Raw genomic sequence first — 23,565 nt, forward strand, 5'->3', positions numbered from 1 at the left:
CCCACCCCACCGCACTCTCCTGGCCGCCTGCGAGGAAGGGGAGGCCTTGATGAAGACCAGCCAGCACCTCCCGCCCCCTTCGCATCCAGGGCCCCTCTCTCCAGGTCCCCTCGTCCTGGTGCATAGGGTGGAATTCTGCCTCCGTGCGGGATTGGAACAATCCTGGATAAGCCCCGTTTTCCAAGAAACCGGAAAGTCCTTCCTGTCCTTCTGCCAGTGCCCAAATTCCACCATTAGCACTGCACTCTGTGGGGTCACTAGCTCGGGGGAAGAGGACACATAGGGCTTATTTGTCACCCCAGCAAAGATTCATCCGTGGGAACCTGCCAGCAGGAGCCATAACTCAGAGCAGAAGTCTACATCTGGCTGGAGGAACACAGAGCTGGAAGGGCGGGGGGAGGGTAGAAGTGGAAGGGAGGCTTGGAGCCCTCGCCCTGGCCTGGAAGATGGTGACTGGGAGGACTCAGTCTGCAGAGCTCGGGGCAAAGGCCTTGGGCCTCCCTGTCCCGCCACCTCCCCCCAGGGGGCCTAGATGAAAAGATGGAGGATGGAGGGAGTAACCCTTCTCTCAAAGTAATCCTGGGTCACATTATAAAATCCACTCTTGCATCAGAGGCCAGATCCCTTTCTCAGGAGATAAGACACAGCAAGAAAGCATTCTTGCCTCAGGGCGCCAACCACAAAATGATGGTGTCTCCTAAACTCACACGGTGATGAAGAAAGGATTTCAAATTGAAGGCCTGGTTTCGGATGTGTTTGTTTGCTTGTTTTTAATAATGAACTTTCCAGATCTTTACTGGGATAGCAGAAGTGGAAGAAGGCTCATGGGGTAAAAGGGGGGACCGAGCTGGCAGGCAGACTCCTGCCAAGAAACGACCCGGTGCCTGAGCCCACATGACGCTCAGCCTCTCTGGTAGGCGGGAGATGCAAATTAAGACAACAAGGCTATGGCCCTTTTCACGGGTCACAGTGACAAAAATAAAAACTCCGATAAGATCAGAAGTCGGTTAGGATGTGGGGAAGTTGCTACTCTCATGCATTGCGGGTGGGAGGGTAAATGTCCAGCCATGCTGGAAGGCAAGCTGGCAGCGTGTTTTAATTTGAATGCATTTCCCCCCTGCACCTTGATATTCTCTTCTCAGCTTCTTCTCTGGGAAAGCAGCACACACATCCCCCAAAGTATCCATACAGAGCTGCACATTTCGACAGCAAACAAACAACAGAAGGAAACTGATCACCCATTCATCAGAGACATAAAGAAATAAACCCTGGAAACTCCCATCTGGGGAAACATTATATAGCATTCGTAAAGGTAAGTGAGGGATCTGCAAGCATCAACACGGGAAGTTCTCCAAGACATAGTGCAGACATTGCAAAAGCCATCGGAGACTGTACGTGCCATATAGGTTAGTATGGTACAGTATGTGGAAAACCCTAGCTATTTCTACAAAATCAGTATAAATGTGGACGTGCATTTATAAAGGCCTGCAAAGGAAACACCAAAGCAATAAGGGCAGCTACATCTTCAAAGGAATCAGGATGAGGAGGTGTCCAAAGATTTAGCTTTGTCTGCAGGATTTCGATTTTTTGCATTGAGGATATGTTCCATGTGTAATTAAGTACATATTGCTTTTTCATTTGAAGAGGGGCTGCACTCGACAGAAAGGAAGTACGTGCGCTCCAGCTGCTGCACACTGGCCCCTCTCACATGCCTGCCTTCCCTTGGTCTCCCCAAGACCTTGGTACCCTGCCCAAACTCTCATCCTCTCCCGGGTCATCAGCAGAGGGCTTGGAGGGCTGGGGGGAGGGGGTCCCTAGCCAGGGTCATGTAACACTGTCAGCTGCCTCCACGGCCCTGTGTGTGTGTGTGTGGGGGGGGGGTCTCACATCATCCCATTGAAGATGGAAGGGGACATCAGCTTGTACCCACCCACCCAGACCCTCCTCCCCTTCCCTAAGGTCGAGATGAATAGGACTGAACTCCACAGTGTGGGTCCCCCTTCCTGTAGGATTAAAGGGGGTGGGCTCTGCCCCTCCCCTAGAAGCCTAACGTCCCTGCCTTTGCCCTCTGTACCGATATTCAGCAGGCACTCACGGGCGCCTACTGTGTTCTACACTGGGTATCATGGTTTCCCCTTTGGACTCTGCGCCCCGTGCTGATACAGCAGACACGTCTGATTCATCTGAGTTCTTCCCATCCCATGCCTAGTTTGGTGCTGGCCACTGGTGAGTGCTCAATTTTCCTGAAGCAGTCCCCAGATTTGGTTCTGGGGCTTTCCACAACAGATGTCAGTCCCTCTACCGAACCTTCTTCCAGAGGCAGACACTCACCGCGTGCTCCAGGGCATGAAACCCGAGTGATGGTTGGCTGGACAGGGACGGGGGAAGCTAACCTGGCTGATCCAGCACCTTCACCCTGCTTCCCCTCCACACCCAACTCTCTCTCCCTCGCTGGATCCTTAGGTGGTCAGGGGCCAGCCTAGGGACCAGGGGCAAGATGCTGGGAGAGACTAACACCAACCTCCTCTGGCCAAGGGAGATGTCCCCTGGCCTGGAAGAGAGGCGAGCATCAGGGAGAATGCACACAGAGGGCAGGCATTCACTAAAGGAGGCCCACCTGGCCTGCCCAGGACGCCCACCTCAAACAGCCGCTCTCCTGCAGGCAGTCCCCTCTGCTCAGTTAACCATGAATGAATGAATAATCCTAGCATTCTGCGAGGGCGGGGCGGGGGCACCCCACTAGCCCATCAGCCAACCTCCCACCTGTGAATACTTGCATATTCGGCTCCCCCTGCTTGCCACCTGCACTCTCTCACTCCAGCCGGGCAGGGAATGAAGCACGGAGCGTCCCTGTTCTCCATGCGCGGGACACTGTCCGGAGCTCAGAGCGGCCGTGGGAAGGAGCGGGCTCTGGGCAGTGGGCTCCTGTCACCCCCTTACCTGCGGGAGGGCTTGGAGCACCCCCAGGAGCAGCAGTCCCAGCGCGGCGCGGAGGGAGCGCATCCCGGCCGGCCCGGCGCGGAGGGGTGGGTTCGCAGCTGGCGCCCACCTATGCGGCCTGGGAAGCGCGCTGCGCCCACGTGCGGTGCCCGCCTGGCCCAGGGCCGCGCGTGGGTAGACCTCAGGCGCCGGCAGACCTCCCTCGGCGCACCTCGTGGCACCAACCGCACGCTGCGAAGTCACTTCAAAAGTGGCCGCTCCGAGGGTTCAGCCTGATTTTTCCCTTCCCCCACCCCCCCAGGCGCGCTGAGTACCCAGAACTGTTTCCAGGACCGCGGGTACTAGCAGCCAAGAAAACAAGAGGGGACAAACACGTGCGGCGATGACTCAGGACAAGCCACACTCCCCTTTTGCTGTTTGAATGGCCCGCCCCGGATTTAACAGAAGGGGTCGTCCCCAGCTCCAAGGAGTTGCCGCCCCGCCCAGCCGGGCTGAGGAGCGGGAAGGCAGCTCGAGCTGCTAGTGTGAGACTGGCAGGCTCCAGCGGGTCCCAACGGCCCTACGCCACCCCCACCCCAGGGAAGGGAGAGACCTGAGTAGGCTCCTGCTCCTGACCCTGTGATCAACCCACATGGTCTCTCCTGCCCTGGAGACTCTTGGGAAGGGACAGCTGGAGTCAGGAGGCTGCAGAGAAAGCCACCAACCACTAACTCCCATTCATAAATATTTGCTGTAAAATGAATCAGTAGACGGAAGATAGATGGATGGCTGGGTGGACGGATGGAAGGGTGGGTGGGAGGGGGAGCGGACAGATGAAGGGATGGATAGGCTGGTGAATGGGGGGTAGATGACAGATGGGCGGCTGGATGGCTATGCAGGTGGATGCGTGGACAGGTGGGTGGACAGGTGGATGGACTGACTATTCCAAGGACTGATGAACAGAAGAATAGAACATTTTGTCATCAATCTACAGATATTTCCCTGCCCCCTGAGAGTTTTCTGCCTAGAGGAGGAGCCTAGCACTCTTACCTAAAAGAAGGAAACTATATAAGACCCGTTTGAGTGAAGTTCTCTTCGGTAGGAGGAGGATTTCTCCTTCCAGTGCTTCTCCATCCATGGGTTCTCTGCTCCTTTCATTCTGCATTCCATATGTATCTACTGAGCAGCCACCGCGTAGGCTGCAGGTCAAGGGTTCATTTGCTGTCTTCTATTTGTATTTTTCAGATGTGGAAACTGAGAAACAGGCAGCCAGTCCCAGACGCTTTGGTGAAAGATGGCCAGTCGTTTTATCTGAGCCCAGAATAGCCCAACGAGCCTCAGGATTCTGCAGGTCGGTCTATCCCAGAAGGTGTAAGGCCCCATCTTCCAGGAATACCTCCATCTCCCAGGCCCACCAGCAAGAGTCTCCCTTCAGGATCTTCCCAACAAAGTCTCCATAACTGACCACCGCCCACCCAACCCTCCTTGATTTCCTGGATTCAACTTGGAAAAAGCGCCCATGTGGTTCAGCCTCCCTGGACACCCACTTCGGGGCTCTCCCCTGGGTTCCCAGACCCTGTGTCCTGGGATGTTTCCGCTGGGACTATGTTAAACAATTAAGTTATTATGGACGTGACCCCCTGTGATGTTCACAGAACCAGACAGGCGCAGGAGCCATCCGGGATGCCTGCTTCCCAGTCTAGAGCTTTCTATGAGAGAATTGCTGTTGCTCTGAATGCATAAATGCTTACTAAACACACACGCACAACCAAACAACATCAAAACAGCTGACAGAAGGGGAAATACAAATTTACATTAACTATAAGTTTTAAAAGTTCCACCTTTCTAGGGGCCAGCCTAGTGGCATAGTGGTTAAGTTCGTGTGCTCCACTTTGGCGGCCCAGGGTTCACAGGCTGGGATCCCAGGCGTGGACCTACACACTGCTGGTCAAGCTATGCTGTGGTGGTGTCCCACGTACTAAATAGAGGAAGATTAACACAGACGTTAGCTCAGCGACAGTCTTCCTCACCAAAAAAAAAGTTCCACCTTTCTAGCAATTGAAGAGATGCAAATTAAAGCAAGCTTTGATACCTTTTTAGACTCCTTAAGTCATCAGGGGTTTTTTTTTTCTTTATAAAAACAATTTTGGTAAAATCCAGCTCAAAATTTGTGGTGAAACTGGAATACGCACTCACACTCTACTGGTAAATGTTACAACCTTTTTTTCAGAAAGCGATATGGCAATTCTTAGCAAAAGTCCCCCAGCAAAAAATGTTTACAACTTGTGGCTCAGTAATTTCACCCTAGTAAAGAATAACTAAGGAAATAGTTCAAATGAAAAAAGAAAAGTATAAATACAGTAATGTTTCCTAAACATTATTTCAAAACTTTGGAAATACCCTAAGAATCACAACAACAGGGACTGGTTAAGTAAATTGTGGTACATCCATTAATGGAATACTACACATCCATCAAAAATGATCGTTACAGTGATGCTGTGAAAACCTGTCTCTCCCTCCCATCCTTACCCTCTGTGGGCTTCTCAAGGGACCCTCCACCAAGCCGCCTCTGCGTAGAAGCCGTGCAGAGGTGGGTGGGGGTGGGGTGGGGGAGGTTCTCATCTCCTGAAAAATGATATTATTTGCTTAACAGTAATAATAGCTGCCTTTGAGTGTTTACTTCGTGCTAAGAGTTTTCACACGTTGGTTCCTTGAATCCTCAGGGAAACCCCATGAAGAAGATTCTAGTTTTGTGCCCACGCTGCAGGCGAGGAACTGAGGCACAGAACAGTGAATCAGAACCAGCCAGGCTTCGGGTTCGCCAGAGCCGGTGGTGCTCAAGGCCCTTCCCAGCCCGGCTAGGTCCCGGTCCTGGTGGCTGGCTGCACTTTGGGCCCCTCCCCGTTTCCCACGCGCCCGCCACCCACGTGCCGCCATCTCCCCTCCGTGTGTTTGCCGGTGGTGGTCGTCCACTTGGAAGTCTCCCCGGACTCCTCCTGCTTATCTTCGTAACCTGCTCCAATGGCACCTCCTCTTTGTCCCTTTCCTGGCACTGTCCCCTCCCCCCAGCCATCTTCCCAGTCAGAGAGGCCGTTTCTGTCGGTTTTTGGCACCTCAATTCTAGAACTGGTCTCACCGCGTCATGCCTGTAATGACTGGCTCGCGTATCCATGTGCCCAGGAGGCTGGGGCTCCCGGGCAACCGGGACGCCCGGGGCCTGAGCCGGTGCCCCGCGGCCGAGAGGGGGCGCTGTCTGCGCCGGGCAGGGAGCCGCACCCCGGGGAGCCGGGCTGCTGCTGCAGCAATTGCCGCAGCCCGGGAGCGGGGCAGCTCGGCGACTCTGCAGAGCAGGCGTGGACGCAGCCGCTCGGCTCTCTGCAGCCTTCGGGCGCCTCGTGAAGCCCCTGAACGCGTGTGAAAGTGCTTTGAAGAGCCGGAGGGGAAGTCCCGGGGCCCCCGCGAGGCCCGGCAGCGAGCCCTGTTGTGGGATCGCGGGGGGCCCGAGCGAGCTGCGGCGGCCAGGCCCCCGGCTTGCAGGAGGGAGGCGGCCGGGCGCGCGTGCCGCCCGCTCCGCTCGGCTAGGCGAGGGGGCGGGAGGCGGCGGCAAGAAGCCCTCGGGAGGGAACTGGGAACCTGTGTCACCAAAGGGATGCTGAGCAAGACGCAGCGTTCCGACTTGGTTGAGGAAATTCAGGGACTTCCCCAACAGCTGGGAACCTCAGCCCCAAGTGGCCCCAAAATACCCTCGGCGAATAAAGGGATTCTTTCTGCCCCAGGCAGCGGCAGGCAGGTAGGAGGCTGGAAACTGGAGGGGGAAGGCCGCTCTGAGCCTGTCTCCTCAGATTGGCAAAGGTGCTTTTCTGAGCATCTTTCTCGAGAGCCTGCTGAAGGCAGGACTCTTCGTTTGGGGGCCTCTCTGGCTGGACCTCCACGTAGGGCTGCCTCCAGCTCAAGCCGCAGAGCTCTCCCCATCTCGAGGCCCAGGATAGGAGCTGGATCCTGGCAGCTTGGCCCCTCCCAGGGTGGTGAGAAGCCACCACTGAGGGCTGGGGGCAGGGATTTCACTCCTCAGAGTTTCAAAGGTACAAATACTAGGTGAACCCCAGCAACGCACCCACAAGTGGGATACCCGGGCATTGAATCCTGGCAACAAGATTTCAAGTCAGTATTGCTATCCCCACTTCATAGATGAACACACTGAGGCTCAGAGTAGTTAAGTGTCTTGCCTGAGGTCACGCAGCTTGAGAGTGGCAGGGCTGGGGTTTGGCTCCAAACCTGTCTGACTTTCAAGCCTCAGCTGCCTTCTCTTCTCTCTTTAGGCACCTGTTGCCCTTGCTTTCCCCAGGAGAAAGAGCACTCATGTGGGAATCCTGGTCTGGCCATGAGACTGTAGGCAAGTCATTTCTTTTCTCCAAGTGTATTAGTTATCTGTTGCTGTGTCACTCAAAACTTAGCAGCTTAAAGCAACAGTAAACATTGTATCACTGTTTCTGTGCATCAGCAGTTCAGGAGAAACTGGACAGGTGATTCTGGCTCCGGGTCTCTCATGAGGTTGCACTCAAGATGTCAGCTGGGGCTGCAGTTATCCGAAGACTCGACTGGGGCTGGAGGACCTGTGTCCAAAACGAGCCACTCACATGGCTCTTGGGCAGAAGGCGTCAGTCCCACGGGGCTGCTGGAATGTCCTCATGACATGGCGGCTGGCTTCCTCCAGAGCAAGCGATCCCAGGAGAGCAAGATGGGAGCCATATTATCTTTTATGATCTAGCGTCAGAAGTCACTCTTCATCATTTCCAAGCTAGTCTCTTGGCCACACGGGCTGGCTCTCTCCATTGGGAGGGACTGCACAGTTGAGCAAATGCCAGGAGGCAGGCGGGGATCTTAGGGAGCATGTTTCCTTGTCCTCCAGATGTGGATTTTAACACTGCCACGCAGCCTCCTGAGGGTTGCCATGAGCCCTGAACAAAACCGTGGACCTAGAAAGCTCTTTGGAATGCAAGGGAAGGCATGTAAAGGGCTTGCCTGCCCCCTGCCCCCCTCCCTCTGGGTCCCCAGGCCCCTGTGTGCCCCCAGACCTCTCCACTCAGGACCACAGCTGAACTGCTCATGGCCCGATGTTCCCCTTCCAGGGGACAAGTTGACCAAGGCATTCACCGTTCCAGCCAAGAGATGACTCATGCAGGTGTTTCGGGCACTGTGGCCGGCCGCCAGGTGAGAACCTTGGGGGTCAGAGGTCTTTCCTGGCCCCTCTGGTTTTGCTAGACGGGCGGCCATCTCCGGTGCCTCAGCACAGGCCATCTTCCTGGGCACACAGCTGCCGGAGGAATGCTTCCCCGGACCTCTGGCACCCAGGTCTGGGCTCAGTTTGGCTCCAACTTGATAGGTGGCAGCTCGAGGCGTGGGAAGCTAGGCGGAGGGTCGGGAGCCCAGTTTCGAGCTCAGGTCTGCATCTAGCCGCGTGACTTCCCCTCTCCCAGCCTCTGCACCTTTGTTTGTACAATGAGGGGCTGGGATTCAATGATCTGCTTAAAAGTCCTCTTGTTCTGAGGCTCCAGAGAGAGTGAGGGAGATAGGAAGCCTGGGTCCCATCTGGGCCTGGGGCTTCTGCCGGACACTTCCTGCTCCATCTTCTAAGCTGACATAGACCCTAGAACCAGACATCCTGGGTCAAATCCTGTCTCTGCCACTTAGTAGCTGTGTGGCTTTAAGCAAGTTACTCACCCTCTCTGAGCCTCAATTTCTTCATCCATAACAATGGAGCGATGATATCTACTGTGAAGGGTGATATCGAGGATTAAACAGGTTAGTGTAGCTGCACCATGGGGATGCCCTGCTCTCACAGCCCGAGCCCCAGGAGGCTGTTAATCCTCATGAGCTCCTGGGACTGGTAGCCGGGAGGAGTTCCCGCTGTTCTTTCCAGTGTCTGACATTTCCTTCCACCTTCCAGAGAGATGGAGGAGGAAACTAAGAGCAGAGAGGGGAAGAGACTTGGCCAAGGCCTACAGCATGGTGGGGATGACCCCGTGGGCTGAAACTCCCTGCCACGGAGTCCCCGTCTCCCCGAGACCTTCCTGCTCAGCAGGGCCGTTGTGAATGGGGTGAGTCATTTAGACGCAGGAAACCAAGCCTGGTCCAGTATTAATCACGGAATCCGAGGCATTGGGTGCAAAAAGGAAACAGAAGCAACCGATGGTGGCGATGAGGGTGCCCAGGGGCGTGCCGTGCCGGGAGGTCCCCATCGTGCGGCCCGACAGGAGGGCCTGGGGCAGCCCTTCAGGAAGGAGAGGGTCCCTCCCCACAGCGCCGTTTCTGTCCCCAGGAGCCTCACTCCCTTCCAAGGAGCACTGTCCCCATGCTACAGATGCAAAAATCGAGGCCAGGGTCTGTCAGCTTCTTGGGAGGAAAAGAATGTGCCCAGGGCAGGGATTTTGCACGTCGCATTCAGTGCCCGCACAAGGTAGGCGTCCAGTGAAAATGCAGAATGAGTGACTCACAGTGTTTACAGGGCCCCTGGTACACTAGGCCCGCAAACTGGTGATTTTTTAAAAGCCCATAGGAAAACGGGCGCTCAGGGAAGTTGCACGCCCAAGCCACCCAGTTAGCAAGTTCTGGAGCCACGATTCAAGCCTGAGTTTGTGATTTGAGGGTGAGCCGCTCCCTTCTCAAGGGTGGTGGTTGCCTTTGCTGTCACTTGTGTCCCCAAGTCCTGCTGTCCTGAGGCCGAGGGGCAGCCCACACCCCTGGTCGCCTGGAACCTACTCTCGGCTCTCAGAGCTGTTTGTTGTAAAGGAATGTGCTCCAAGGGATTGGTTTTGTGTTCCTGTCACCCCTCCCTCCCTCCCCATGTGGGCCGGGTCTCGGGCAGTCAGGCCAGGGGAGGCTCCCAAGGACCAGCCCTGGAGGATTTGAGGGGGCCAGAGGCGCTTGTCCTCAGATCATGACTTACAACTCAGAACGTTCAAGAAGCCAGCTTCCAGGCCAGCCCTGGCAGCCTAGTGGTTAAGTTCGATGCACTCCGCTTCAGTGGCCAGGGTTTAGTTCCTGGGCGTGGACCTACTCCACTTGTCTGTCAGTGGCCATGCTGTGGTGGTGGCCCACATACAGAAACAGGAAGATTGGCAACAGATGTTAGCTCAGGGCGAATCTTCTTCAGCAAAAAAAAAAAAAAGAAGAAGAAGCAGCAGCAGCAGCAGCAGCCAGCTTCTCTTTCCTGAAGGCTGAGAACTTAGAGCCCCGAGGAGAGACTGATTGAGTCTCCATCCACCAGGCCCCTCTGCCTGAGATTCCACCGTTACTCACTACAACCCAGAGGGGTTGAGATATTGAAGGCCCCAGTTAAAATGTAAATCATTTCTGAGGGAAACCACTTACTTACTAAATCATTAGCGGGTGTCACCGCCCCACATGGGCTGGTTTCTCAGAAGAGCCTCCATGAGGCACAGGGCCCGAGGGTCTGATGGCCGAGTGCAACGTGGCTGCTCGTTCCCCGTCAAGAGTGTGTCGAGGAAGCTCCTTAGATTCAGACCCGAGCTTCTCGCCTCGGCCAAAAAGGCCCCCAGGTGGGGCTCCTGCCCCCACCACCTTGTCCCCTGCCCCACTCCCCACTGGCCTCCTTTCTGCTCCTGAGGCCACCAAGCTTGTCCCTGCGACAGGGCCTCTGCACAGGCCAGTCCCTCCGCCTGAAACCCTATTTCCCCAGCTCCTCAAATGCTGCCCCTGCGAGGGGACTTTTGGGGTGACGGCTGTGTTCATTGTCCTGGTTGTGGTGATGGATGCACATGTGTGCCCAAACTTATCAGATTGCACACCTTCCGTAGGTGGAGTCTATCACATGTCAATCACTCCTCAGTAAAGCTGCACAAACACAAACTTATCAATGCTGCCCCTTCTCACCCTTCAGGTCTTGGCTTGCATGACACCTCCTCAGAGAGGCCTTCCCTGACCACCATGCAGATGTCGCCACTCTGTCACCTCGTCCTGTTTGTGCTCTTCAAGGGACCCATCAGGCCACCATCTGAAACTATTAATTTGCCAGTAGCCCGACTTTCCCTGTGGGAGGGAACCCACGGGAGCAGGACTGTCCCTCCACTGATGCGAGCAGGGCTGGGCTTCCTGCATGTCTTCTGGACGACTGAGTGACAAGGCCAGGGCCCTGGGAGGCACAGTGCACATCAGCTCTGTCTCCCAGGGATCTCCAGGGGCAGGTGTGGAGGCTGAGAAGGTCAGACCCTGCTCTGAAAGTGAGGCCCCGAGCAGAGCCGCTGCCCTCGTGTCCGCTTCATCATCCATCCTGTCATCACAGGCAGGAGGGGGGCCATGCTCCCGGCCAGGAGGGACCCTGCTCCCAGCAGGTGCTGCCCATAGGTGTGTGGAGTTCATTCAGAAAATCCTTCTGGGGTTTTTCCTCCGGGTCCCTCCAAGCTGCTAGGGGTGGGTCAGCCCTGCCCCCGGACCTTCCCTCCCTCCAAGTAGGAGCCATGAGGCCTTGAGGCCTGGTGGGGCCTGGGGCTCTCCAGGCATGCAATCCTGGAGATCTGGGGAAACTATGGCATGGCCCCAACTTGGGCCTCAGCTAGGTCTGGAGACTCATGGGGTCCCCACTGGAGCTGGGACCGTGCTCCGGGCTAAGAAAAAGCCAACAGTTATCATCCACAACCCCAGCTACTCTTGTTAGCTAGCTTCTGGTTTGCATTAGAAGCTGGCCCAGGGTGTGAGAGCTGAGGGGCATCTGGGGAGCATGAGTCCCCGCCTCACCCCACGAGTCCCCTCCTCAGCCAGTTTATACTGACCCTGAGGCCAAAGTCATGCAGCAAGTTAGTGCGAGGACAGCCCCCCCGCCCCAGGCTTCTGAGCCCCCACCCAGCCCCTTTGCCACCACCCGCTTTATCAGGCTGATTGGCTGCTTCAGATCATCCGCCTTCTCCAGGAGAGCAAAGGCTTCAGCCCAGAGTTTCAGAGCCTGGCAAGGGAGGCGGCAGGGAGCCGGAGGGTCGGCCTGGCTGGGCTGTAGAGACTGTGGAATGTCAGGGGTCGGGGGGCAGTTGGCCCATTTAAATGCTGCATGCACGAATGCACGCACACACACGTCTGTGCCAGCACACTCACACCACCCAGCCCAGCACCTGCCATCCCAAACACCCAGGGCAGCTTATCCACCACTGCCTGGAAACGGCCCTGTTGGCTGGCCAGAGATACCGGGGAAATAAACGCCTGGGCAAGGATAAGAAACGGGGGTGTTGGCTGCCCTGTGCTCCACTCCTGGGAGGCTGGGTGCTGGGGGCTGACACTTGCATTTCAAATGCTCACTAGTTGGCTGCAAGGTCCCAGAAGCAGCAGCCCGTCCTTGTGTTTCCTTGAGGCCTGAAGTCCGGTCACTTGCTGGCATCCCACTCTGGTGCTTGGTAGCAGACAGAGCAGCCACTGCCCTGGCCTGGGGGGACCCTGCACAAGGACCAGGTGCCTCTGTGAGCCATGGCCTTCCAGCTCTGTAGGAGCCACTGAATGGAGCCAAGAAACTGCAGGCACCTACAGGTACCCATGGCCACCACTGTGTTCCCAGCCCTGAAGCCCCTTCCTTTCTGAGCTCCAGGGACCAACCCATGGCCATCCAGGCTGGCATGCCATGTCAAGGAGTGCTGGGTACCCACCGAGACCTGGAACTCCGCCAGGCCTGCTTCCCGTGGGACCTACCCGTACTGCACATCTCATGCCGGAGGAACAAGGATGCTCGGATAAGAGAAACACACCTCCACCTGTTTGAGGAGTGAGCGACAGGAACGGTTATTCATTCATTCATTCAACAAACACTTACTACAGGTGTGTAGGTACCAGGTTCCAGCTAGGTGCTGGGGATCAGTGGACCCAAGAGTCAAAAATCCCTGCCTTTGAAGAGTTTCCATTCTAGTGAGGGGAAGGCAGATGACAAATAAAATAAGCGAGTGAAGTAGAGCATGTGTTAGAAAGGGAGAGGTGCGAGAGAGGAAAACAGGGCAAGAGAAGGGAGGTGGGGTGTGCTGGGTGGAGGGGTACAAATTTAAATAAAATGATCAGGAGAGGCCTCACAGAGAAAGTGACTTTTGAGCAAAACATGAAGAAAGAGGGGGAGTGAGGGAGCCCGGCAGACAGAGAGGGGAGCACAGAACAGCCAGTGCAAAGGCCCTGAGGTGGGAGTAAGTCAGCCTGGACGGCTGGCAGGGCTCAGGTCGGAGGAGGATGGAGGGTCATGCAGGGCCTGTGGTCACTGTAAGGGCTTTGGCTTTTACCCTGAATGAAATGGGGGCCACTTGAGAGCTAAGAGCAGAGGAGAAGCACGACCTGACCCGGGTTTTTCCAGGATCATGCTGGCTGCTGCATTGAAAATAGATGGCTTGGGGGTACGGGGAGAGATGGCAGCAGGGGGACTGGTAGGAAGCTGACTACAGAATTCAGGGGAGAGGTGATGGAGGCTGGGACCAGGAGGGAGCAGTGTGGGAGATGAGAGGGGGCCAGACTCTGGGTGAACTTTGAAGGTAGAACCCACAGGATTTGCTGACAGAGGCGCCTACGATGACTCAAGGGCTTGGGCCTGGGAAATGGAGGGATGGACTTGCCTTCAGCTGGGATGGGAGGATGGGGTGATTAATTAATCTCCCATTGGTGGCCGTTAGGAGGGAGGGCAGGGGCTGCAAAGCACATGGCGAGGGCCACATAGCCAGAGTGTGAGAGAGTGGGTGGGCGTGGTGGTCAGAGAGGGCTTCCCTGAGGAGGCGACATTTAAGCTGAGACCCAGAGGAAGAGCAGACCGGGGGAAAAGGATGAGAACCGGCTGCTGGGAAGCCTTGATGAGGGCAGCTGGGGGGAAGTTCCAGCGGCCCCCAGGGGCCCGAGCATTGCTGAGGGCGAGGAGAGCTCCAGAGGAGGCCCCGCGGTGGGCAGAGCCGTCCGGCTGCTTACTCAGCACCCAGGAGGAAGGAGGCCTGGCCCTCGAGCAGCCCAATCAGACTGAGAAATGGAGATGGGTAATAAATAGCCACAGATGAGTCATCTCAAGCCCAGATTCTGAGCCTGTCTTGCAGCTCCCCCCGGCCTGCATCCCTCCCAGGAGGGGCCCCTGATTTCAGAATGACCAGGTCCGGCTGAGCTCAGCCCCCGGGGCCCCAGCCAGGAGCTCACCCCTGCAAAAGCCCAGGTGGCCAGGCAGCCTCTGCTTAGCAGCTGGTCCTCATCGCTCCCCAGGCCTCAGATAAAAATAAACAGCACGCAGAAAGCCTTTTTCGTGTGATTGGTGCTTCCAATTTTTAAAAAAGAAGAGCCTTGTACTAATAAAATGTAACTGGAGGTATCCAGGGGTTGCTAAAAAGAAAAAAAAGCATGTGGAAAAGTCAGACCAAGGTGGGTTCAAATCTGACCTCTGTCACTGCTGAGCAACTTGGAGCAAGCTGGTTAACCTCTCTGGGCCTCTGTTTCACCCACTTCACAGGGTTGTGCGAAGATTAAAGAAGGTGATAAACCTTAGCACGGTGCTGGGTACACAGGAAGCTGTCAAGCACTCACTGTGGGCTACTACAGGGAAGGGGAGCTATTCCAGACAGGTGGCCGCTGGTCAGGGCCCGGTCGCACGACAGACGAGGCTGCCGTTCTCCCTGTGGGCCCCCAGGTCCCACTTGCCCCTGGAGTCTCAGGACCCCCGCTGGAAGGCCGTTCTGTCTAGTTTCTTCAGGGCCTTAGTCCCCAGGGCTTGGCACAAATGATCTGTGCTGAATTTGTGAATAGAGCCGTCCTGAGCTGACGATAATAGTAATTGCCAAGCAGACAGCGTGGCTGCCACACTTCTGTAGGCTCAGTGGCTAAGGAGACAGGAGCCCAGAGGGATGGAAATGGTTTACTGCTCCAGGCGCCCCGATGGTGACATGCAGGGGCCCTGGCGAACACAGCTGAGTCACAGTTTAGGAGACCCCCAACCTCACAGGGCAACCTGCTCAACCTTTGCCCCAAGAAGACACCATGTCTGTCACCCTGGAAAGGAAGCAGATCTCTGTGGCGGGGGAGAGAGATGGTAAATAGGCCTGTTCTCTGACGCATAGGGAGACAGCACCTCCAGCTCCTAAGGCTGTTTCCTGTGCAAACATCCTTGAGGAGATCGTCCAGGACAAAAGCTGACCTGAGACGTGTGAAACAGGAGGGCGAAGGATCTCCCGACGGTGACTGACAGCGCACAGCCAGCGATGGCTCTCTGAGCCCGAGTTTGCGTTTCTATCACCGCTGTGACAAGATGGCACAGAATGGGGCCTAAAGAACGGGAATTTCTTGTCCCACAGTTCTGGAGGTGGGCAGTCCAGGGTCAAGGTGCCGGCAGGCTGAGCGTCTCCTGAGGTTTAGCTTCTGTTCCCTTGGCGTGCAGGTGGCTGCCTTCGCGCTGCATCCTCACATGGCCTCTCCTCCGGGTGTGTGCCTCTCTGGGGTCCTTTCCTCTTCTCTCAAGGACACCAGTCCTGTTGGATTTGGGCCCACTCTCCTGGCCTCATGTAACCTTATTGCCTCCTCAAAGGGCCTGTGTCTGGCCGCACACCCGGCTGCTCCAGCCGTGCAGGGTAGGTTGCAGAGAGACCAAAAAACACCCAGAGATGGCAGGCGAGAGGTAAGGTTTGCCACCAAACCTGCCACCCCTGCTCCCGGGGGTGTCCAGGAGCGGCCAGTGGGCACAGCTGAGCCCCTGCACCTGCTGCCGTGGACGGGGCGGGGGTTGCTTATGTATGCGGGGAACAAAGGCTACGCGCTTGTCAAGAGGGACTGTCCTGGCGTGGCCAGCATCCCGGGGATCAGTGGCTCACATAGAAGGGCTCCGCGTTCCCTCAGATTGTTACGTGCTTTGAGAGAAACAGTTACGGAACCAGGTGGTTGGCGTCCTGCCCAGAAGGGGCCAGGAGGACACTTGGTTAAGACCGCGCATGTGGCTGGTGCCAGGCAAGTGTGACCTTACAGCCTGTCCCCAAACACAGTCACGTTAGGGTTAGGACTTCGCCGTCCGCATTTGGGGAACACAGCTCAGCTGACAGCAACCCTCGTCTGCGCGAGCTCGTGCATCCTGCCCCGCACCCAGGGACGCACTGTGATAGCCAATTTATAAACGTGAAGTGGAGTTGGGAGGTGAGCTGTCCAACATCACATCAGAAAAAGGAACAAAAGCACAATTTCCTGCTACTCCACTGAATGACACGCTTCTCCGTGCCCCTCCCCCCAGCTCCAAAATAACCTGCAAAGGAAGAGGGAGTCTTGGGGTTTGGGGTCTGAAAAGTCTGGAAGCAGGAAGAGGCTGCTTTCTCCCAGGGATCCTTCTAGACTTCCCATCCTTAAGAGCTCTGAGTACATGAGGGCACGGGGCGCCCTGCCCGGGGTTACTCCACTAGCCATGGCAAAGGAAGTGGGTGGAATGCCAGCCTGGAGCCCCCCCAGGCGTGACAGCTGGAAGAGGGGCAGCACATCTGGGGCCGGCAGGTGTCAGCACCCCGGGGAAAGCTCTGTGATCAGCTGGTGACCCCGAGTCCCCTGACGGGGCCCTAGCTATGACGTGGGGATTCTCTTTGCCCAAACACCTCTCAAATGGCTCACAGAAACTCCCAGCTGTGCTCTTGGGGTCTGTCCACAACCCCAGCCCCCATGCTGACGTCACTTCTCATCCTCACCCCTCCTTCTTCTCTACCTTCCATCTCCCAAATGGCTGGACAGTGGCAGGGCTGACGAGCAGGGCCTTCCTGGGCCTGTCCCCCGAGAGTGGACACCTTGCAGAGGCAGGAGGTGGCCCGGGAGGTGTGGGGTTTGAGCTATAGCGCCAGCACTGCCAAAACCACAAGAGAGATTGAAAAAGTCCTCCCCAGTCAGAATGAGAAGTGAGACAGAGAAATTGAGTGAGAAGATCTCGGTGAAAGAAAAGCCAGGCGTCAGCTTCCATGAAAGAAACGCCACCGTGTGGGTGTGGAATGACTCAGTGCTGGGGCCACAGAGGCCATGACAGGCCTTCCTGCAGCACGTGTGTGTGTGTGAGTGTGCACCCATGTGAGGAAGGGTGAGTGTGAGGATGTGTGCCCACAAGTGTGTGAGGGTGTGTGTGTGAGTGCAAGAGGGGTGACGCTCATGATTCTGTGTGTGCACATGGATGTGTGAGGGTGTGTGAGAGAGACTGTGTTCGTGCAAGTAGGTGAGGGTGAATGGGAGGGGTGTGCACTCGAGGCTGTGTGTGCGTGCACAGGTGTGTACGTGTGCACGTGTGTAAGGGGGTGTGTGGTCAGCACGGCAGCAAGGACCCGCCCCGATGTCACCATGCCCTGGGCAGGAACGCCCCCATCACCCAGGGAGGGAAGAACAGCCCAGGCCAGGGGGCGACTTGCCAGCGGCACCCGGAGTAGGGACCACAGACAGGGCCCAGGCTTTGCTCCTGTTCCCCGCTGAGCTGCCTCCCAAGGAAGATGGGAGTGCAACCCAAAGCTGGCCCCAGGAGGAAAGAAATGCCAGGATGGTTGTCCCTGAGGGTGCATGGTAGAGGTTAGAACTGTGGACTCTGGAGTTCTTGGGGGTCTGAGTTCAAATCCCGGTTTGGTCACAGGCTAGCTGTGTGGCCTTAGGCAAGTCACTCAACCTCTCTCTGCCTCAATTTCTCCACCTGTAAAATGGGGATAATAACCTTACCTCACAGCATGGTTTTGAGGACTCAGAGAGTTAAGAGCTGCAAAGCTCTTAGAACAGCACCTGGCACATAATAAGCGTGACATAAATCATCTTTGTCATTATCATGATGAGTGATATTGACCAGCAAGGAGCTCCCGGATTGAATAAGCCCCGGGGACAGATGAATCCCCAGGATGAAAAAAATCTCAAGATGCATCAGATGCTGGGATGACCAGACACCAAGAGGGGCGAGGCTGAGTCCCAGCTCGGTGGTGACCAGGAGCAGAGGTAGGTGCAGGTGGGGGCCCCGCCCCCAGTCCTGTCTGCCACCCGCCCCCCTGATCCACCTGGGACCTCGTCTCCTCCCTGTGTCATCCGTGAGAGGCAGGTTTGGCTGAGAAGACAACCCGAATTTACAGGCAGTAAAGAAGAGGTCCAGGGGGCTGGCCCCGTGGCTGAGCGGTTAAGTTCACGGGCCCCGCTTTGGCAGCCCGGGGTATCGCCGGTTTGGATCCTGGACGTGGACGTGGCACGGCTCGTCAGGCCACGCTGAGGCGGCATCCCACATAGCACAACCAGAAGGACCCACAACTAAAAAAAATATACGACTATGTACTGGTGGGCTTCGGGGAGGAGAAGAAGAAAAAAAAGATTGTCAACAGATGTTAGCTCAGGTGCCAATCTTTAAGAAACAAAAGAGGTCCAGGCCAGGGCAGCTTTGGGGTTCAGGGTTCATGGGTAGGGGGCCTGGACAGGTTCCCTCCCCGCAGCTCCCTTCCACCTCCTCAAGCCCCACAAAACTCTGGCACAAAGGGTGTATCCATCTGCTCGGGCTGCCATAACAAAATACTACATACTGAGGACAGAACACGACTGTCTCCCAGTCCCAGAGGCCGGTCGTCTGAGGTCAGGGTGGGCTAGGTGAGGCCCTTGCGAGGCCTCTCCTCGGCCTGCAGACAGCTACCTTCTCACTCACTGGTCTTCCCTCTGATGCATGCATGTCTGTCCAAATGTCCCCTTTTTACAAGGACACCAGTCATACTGGATTATAAAGACCTCATTTTAACTTAACGGCCTTTTTTTTTGAGGAAGATTAGCCCTGAGCTAACATCTGCCACCAATCTTCCTCTTTTTTTTTGCTGAGGAGACTGGCCCTGAGCTAACATCCGTGCCCATCTTCCTCTACTTTATACGTGGGGTGCCTACCACAGCATGGCTTGCCAAGTGGTGCCATGTCTGCACCCGGGATCCAAACTGGTGAACCCTGGGCCACCAAAGCAGAACGTGTGCACTTAACTGCTGCACCACCGGGCTGGCCCCTAACGGCCTCTTTAAAGACCTTATCCCCTAATACTGTCACATTCCAAGGTATTTGGGTCAACATATGAATCTTGGGGGGACACACTCAGCCCATAACACTGAGGCTTTTGCTTTCCCACAAAAATGAATTCCTGAAGCTACGAACCAAATGGTGGGCTTGGGCAGGGTGGTGGGCATCACAGCCAGGTGCCCCCAGCTCCAGGCTGCGCGCCCCCATCAGCGAGCATCCTGGGAGCTGTGTTAGTTTCCCACAGCCCCCATACAGCTACCAACACCCGGGAGCTGAAGGCCACTGAGATTTATTCCCTCACAGTTCTAGAAGCTAGAAGTCCGAAGTCAGGGTTTGGGCAGGGTCAGCTCCTTCTAGAAGCTCTGCAGGAGAGCCGCTCCAGGCCTCCCTCCTGCGGGCGGCCCCAGCAGCTCTCTGCACTCCTTGGCTCATAGACGCGTCGCTCCATCTCTGCCTCCGCTGTCACGTCCCCTCCCTGTGTGCCTGTGTGCCTCTCCTTTGCTATGTCTTAGGAGGACACCACGATCGGGTCGAAGGCCCTCCCGAATCCAGGAGGATCTCATCTCAAGATCCTCACCTTCGTTACCTCTGCAAAGACCCTCACTCCAAATAAGGCCACATTCTGATGTTCTGGCGGACGTATCTTTTGGGGCCACCACTGAACTCACTTTTTAAAAATTTTTTTTAAAGATTTTATTTTTTCTCCCAAACCACCCCCCCCCACCCCGGTACATAGTTGTGTATTTTCAGCTGTGGGTCTTTCTAGTTGTGGCACATGGGATGCCACCTCAGCATGGCCTGATGAGCGGTAGCCATGTCTGTGCCCAGGATTCTAACTGGCGAAACCCTGGGCCGCCGAAGCAGAGCGCGTCAACTTAACCACTCAGTCACGGGGCCGGCCCCTGAACTCACTTCTTGAACCCGGAGGCGAGGCTGGCTCTCCCCAAAGCTGGTGGTCACAGAGTCCTTTGAGACCACCGACAAGCTGGGGCCTACAGAGATGAGCAGCAGCTGGGGGACCCCTACCATTCAGAAGGCCCCCCGCCCAGCAAGGCAAGAGCATCCAATGAGCCCACTGGACCCTGGTCAAGAGACACAGGAAGATGCAGGCCGCCAAGGTGGCCCAGAAGGGGATGGCTTCCCGCGGTGATGGTCGGGAGTACACGAGGCCAGGCGAGGGGACCGAGGAAGTTGGGCAGTTGGCCCTGAAGGAGGAGCCGGCGGAGGCTGGCATAGGCCCACGCCCACAGCCCGCCTCCTCCCACGCTGTGTTACACACTGTCCTCCGCCCCAGAGTTCGAACCCAAGGGCTCCTGGGAGGACCAGAGTGTTTCCAGGACTCTGACCCGCCCACCCCAGCCCAGCCAGCCCACTCTCCCAGACGTGCAGGCCTACGGGGCCCCATCCAGCAGGCACACGGGGACAGAGTCCTTCCTCAATCATTTACTGCAGAAACTACCTAGAACTTTTCCTTTCACTCTCTCTCATTCCTTATTGTGTTTCAGAAGGTGAGGTCGCCTTCCCCCAAAAACAGGACCCCCATCTCTCAATACACACACGGGCCTTTGTTTTCAAAGAATAATATCGCATATTTGTTAAGGACTTCTAAATGCCAGTTGCTATGGTGAACATTTCATTACCTGATCATCTCATTTAAGCCTCAAAACACCACCATAAGGTAGATAGCATTATAATCTCCACTTTACACATGAGGAAACCGAGGTTCAGAGAGGCCCACTGACTTGCCCTGAACCCCAGGCCCGCAGCTCTAGGTCCACTGCTCTGCCCACATGGCTGGCACTGACCCCACACTGATCCGGGAGGTTGTACCTTCACGCTGCTTCTCCCTCGCCCAGCAGACTTTGGCCAGAGGATCCAGGGGAAGTCTGAGAACCAGGGAACCAGAATTTGTTCCCTGAGTGAGAAGGAGGGGCAGCTGGATCTCCATCTGGGGTGGGGTTTTCTGATTCCCCCAGCCCTGGGGGCAAGAAGGATCCCCTGCACCAGACCTGAGACCTGGAAAATTCTCAGAGCCCCCCTTCTCTCCTGACTGAGCACCCACCGTGTCCCAGCCCTGCCTGGCCAAGAACCGTCTCTTTGCCTTGGGAGCTGGGGCCTAGGGGCCCTGCCATAAAAGCGGGGTCTGAGGAAGGCAGAGGGTTTCTGTTGAATTTCAGAGGCCTTGTGGGGGCTTCTGGGGATGCAGAGAGAAGGCCTGTGGCCTCTAGCACAGACCAAGAGAGCCTGAGAGAGAGGACCCTGTGGTCAGGGCTCAGCTTGGTGCCACGACAGGGGGATGTCCCCAAAGGCCACGCACACCACCAGCAGGCACCCAGCCACTGAGGCCCAACCTCATGCCACCCCACTGGCCACGGCATGGTCCTGTGGGGCCCAGGCTCCCCTCACAACCTCCTGCACAGCCTTGCCCATCCATCTACATACCCCCAAGGCGCTGGCCACGGGGAGTGCCCTGGTCCCCCACACCCTGCTTGCTGGTCCCGACCCTCCTCCTCCCCATGGGCAGAGCCTCCTCGCAACGAACCTGGTGGGGCACAGCTCTGCTCGCTGCACATACTCTCGTGACAGCTCCCCCCTCGACGGGCTGGGAGGGCGAGTCTTCTACCAGTTTACTTGATACTCTATTTCCAGAGAAAAGTGAGCAAGAGTGAACTCAGAGAGGGCAGGCCACTGCACACCCAGATGATGTTCATCTTATGACAGGGGGCGGGGGCGGGGGCGGACAGGAACAGCTGCCCACAGTCCTGACCGACCTCTTCTCGGTCGGCCACGTGCAGGCCTCTGCCTGCCCGATCTGGCTTACCTCTCGCCGGCATGATCACCCTTTGCAGACGATGAAACAGAGAGGTTAGGTAATGTGCCCAAGGTCACACAGTCTGGAAGCAGCCAGTTGGTGGAGGAGGGGAGGTGGAACCCCGATCTCTATGAAGCCACACTCTGCACCCGTCCCCCGGATCAGGGATCCACGGCAGCTCCCCATTTGGGCCAGGAAGCTCAGGGCGAGCCTCGCACCAAGGCTGGCACTGAGTAGGAACTTTCATCGCACCAAAATGTAAATTCTCAGAACGTCAGAACATTACATTCAAAAGGCATAGAGAGAAATAATTCTGGAAAATCCAGTGTTTTGTGTTTTCTGGGCCGTGCATGGTCCACCTCCCTGGGGACAGAGAGGAGATGGGTGGCCACTCACCCCCTCCAGGGAGAATCACGCTCCAAGATGCCAATCAGGAGATGCTTCTGTTCTCAGGGAAGTTGGCAGCGTCCCTGGGGAGGCAGCTAGTGTTTGTCAGTCTCCACACACTCCCATGGCACACCAAGGGCCTGGGACCCGTAGCTGTGGACATGAGTAGGAATTTTCCAGGATGGCGATGTCACAGTTGTCTCCTCTCATCCCAGAAGGCCAGACCCCCAGGATCTGCCCGAGACGTAGGACACCGTGATGCACTGAAAACCAGCATCAGCTGTAGCAGCGACGGCTCACCTGCCAGTGCCGAATTCCTAGGACACGCTCCCTTCAGCTCCCGGGGCTGTGTGGCCTCTGTCTTTCCAAGACCTGGGGACTCCTTCACTCAGTCATGCACCCAACATCTATTTAGGGAACATCTGTCACATGCCACGCGCTGCAATAGGGCATAGCTGAGGAGGAAACAGGCTCAGCTCCCGTCCTCAAGGATCTTGAGTGTAACGGAGGATGATGGGTAAGCAGAGGTGGGGCCTCAGACTTGGGGTGCCTTAGCCAGTTCTGTGGGATCAAGGCAGGCCTCTGAGGATCGCTCCAGACGGCCCCAAAGGGGCCACCATTGAGACCACCGTTGAGATAGTCGGGGGATGCACAGAGCTCAGAAGTCAGTCTAGCTTACGACTTCCTGCAACTCATTAATTCTAGGATGCCCATTCTTTCACATTTTAACATCTCTGAAATGATCTCACAGCCCGGGGAGTGTCAGCGTTTAGCACCCTTTCTCCTGGTGGTCCAAAGTGAGGGTGAGTCTTGCGATCGATGGTGTCACCGGTTTGATGAAACAGTGTCTGGAGACCTTGGGTTGTGGGTTCCTGCACATGGAACTAATTGGAAGCAGGAAGCAAAAAGGCCAGAAACCTAAATTTTCAAAAGAATTGTCCTTCCAGAGAAAGTGCTTGCGTTGATGATTGAATGGACCCAGGGCTGTAGGCTGGCCTTTCATGGGAAAGAAACGTCGTTCGTGACTGTTGTGGTTCAAACCGTTGCTGTTCTGCATCAGCTGGATTCACAGGCTGATCTCAGCTGTAAATTTTGTAATTTTTGTTTGACAGAAGGCTTCCTGATTCTCTTCTTCCTCTGGCCAAAGAATTTCTAAGAAAACCACTGACTCTTACAGGCTCTTTACTTAAAATTGTGTGAAACAACAACAAAGCAAACAACCTGATTCAAAAACGGGCAAAGGACTTGAACACACATCTCTCCAAAGAAGATACACGAATGTCCTGTAAGCACATGAAAAGACGCTCAACATCACTATCATTAGGGAAACGCAAAGCAAAACCACTGCAAGAGGCCCAGCTCCGGTGGCCTAGTGGTTAAGGTCAGCGCACCCTGCTTTGGCAGCCCAGGTTTGGTTCCCAGACGCGGATCTACACCACTCGTCTGTCAGTGGCCATGCTGTGGTGGCAGCTCACAT

The 23,565-nt window shown here is 56.1% G+C and overlaps 1 protein-coding gene across 1 annotated transcript in view; it reads right to left on the bottom strand.

Moving 5' to 3' along the window:
• TNFRSF8 (TNF receptor superfamily member 8) overlaps window positions 1–3,159 on the bottom strand; it is a 63,237-nt gene extending 60,078 nt beyond the window's left edge. The window contains exon 1 of the mRNA XM_046660424.1: window positions 2,941–3,159. Within this exon, the coding sequence (XP_046516380.1) occupies window positions 2,941–3,003 (63 nt within the window). The 5' untranslated portion in view covers window positions 3,004–3,159. The remainder of the gene's footprint in view (window positions 1–2,940) is intronic.
• Between the last annotated feature and the right edge of the window lie 20,406 nt (window positions 3,160–23,565).

Source organism: Equus quagga, chromosome 5 (genome assembly GCF_021613505.1).
Source record: "Equus quagga isolate Etosha38 chromosome 5, UCLA_HA_Equagga_1.0, whole genome shotgun sequence".
Classification (NCBI taxonomy): Eukaryota; Metazoa; Chordata; class Mammalia; order Perissodactyla; family Equidae; genus Equus; species Equus quagga.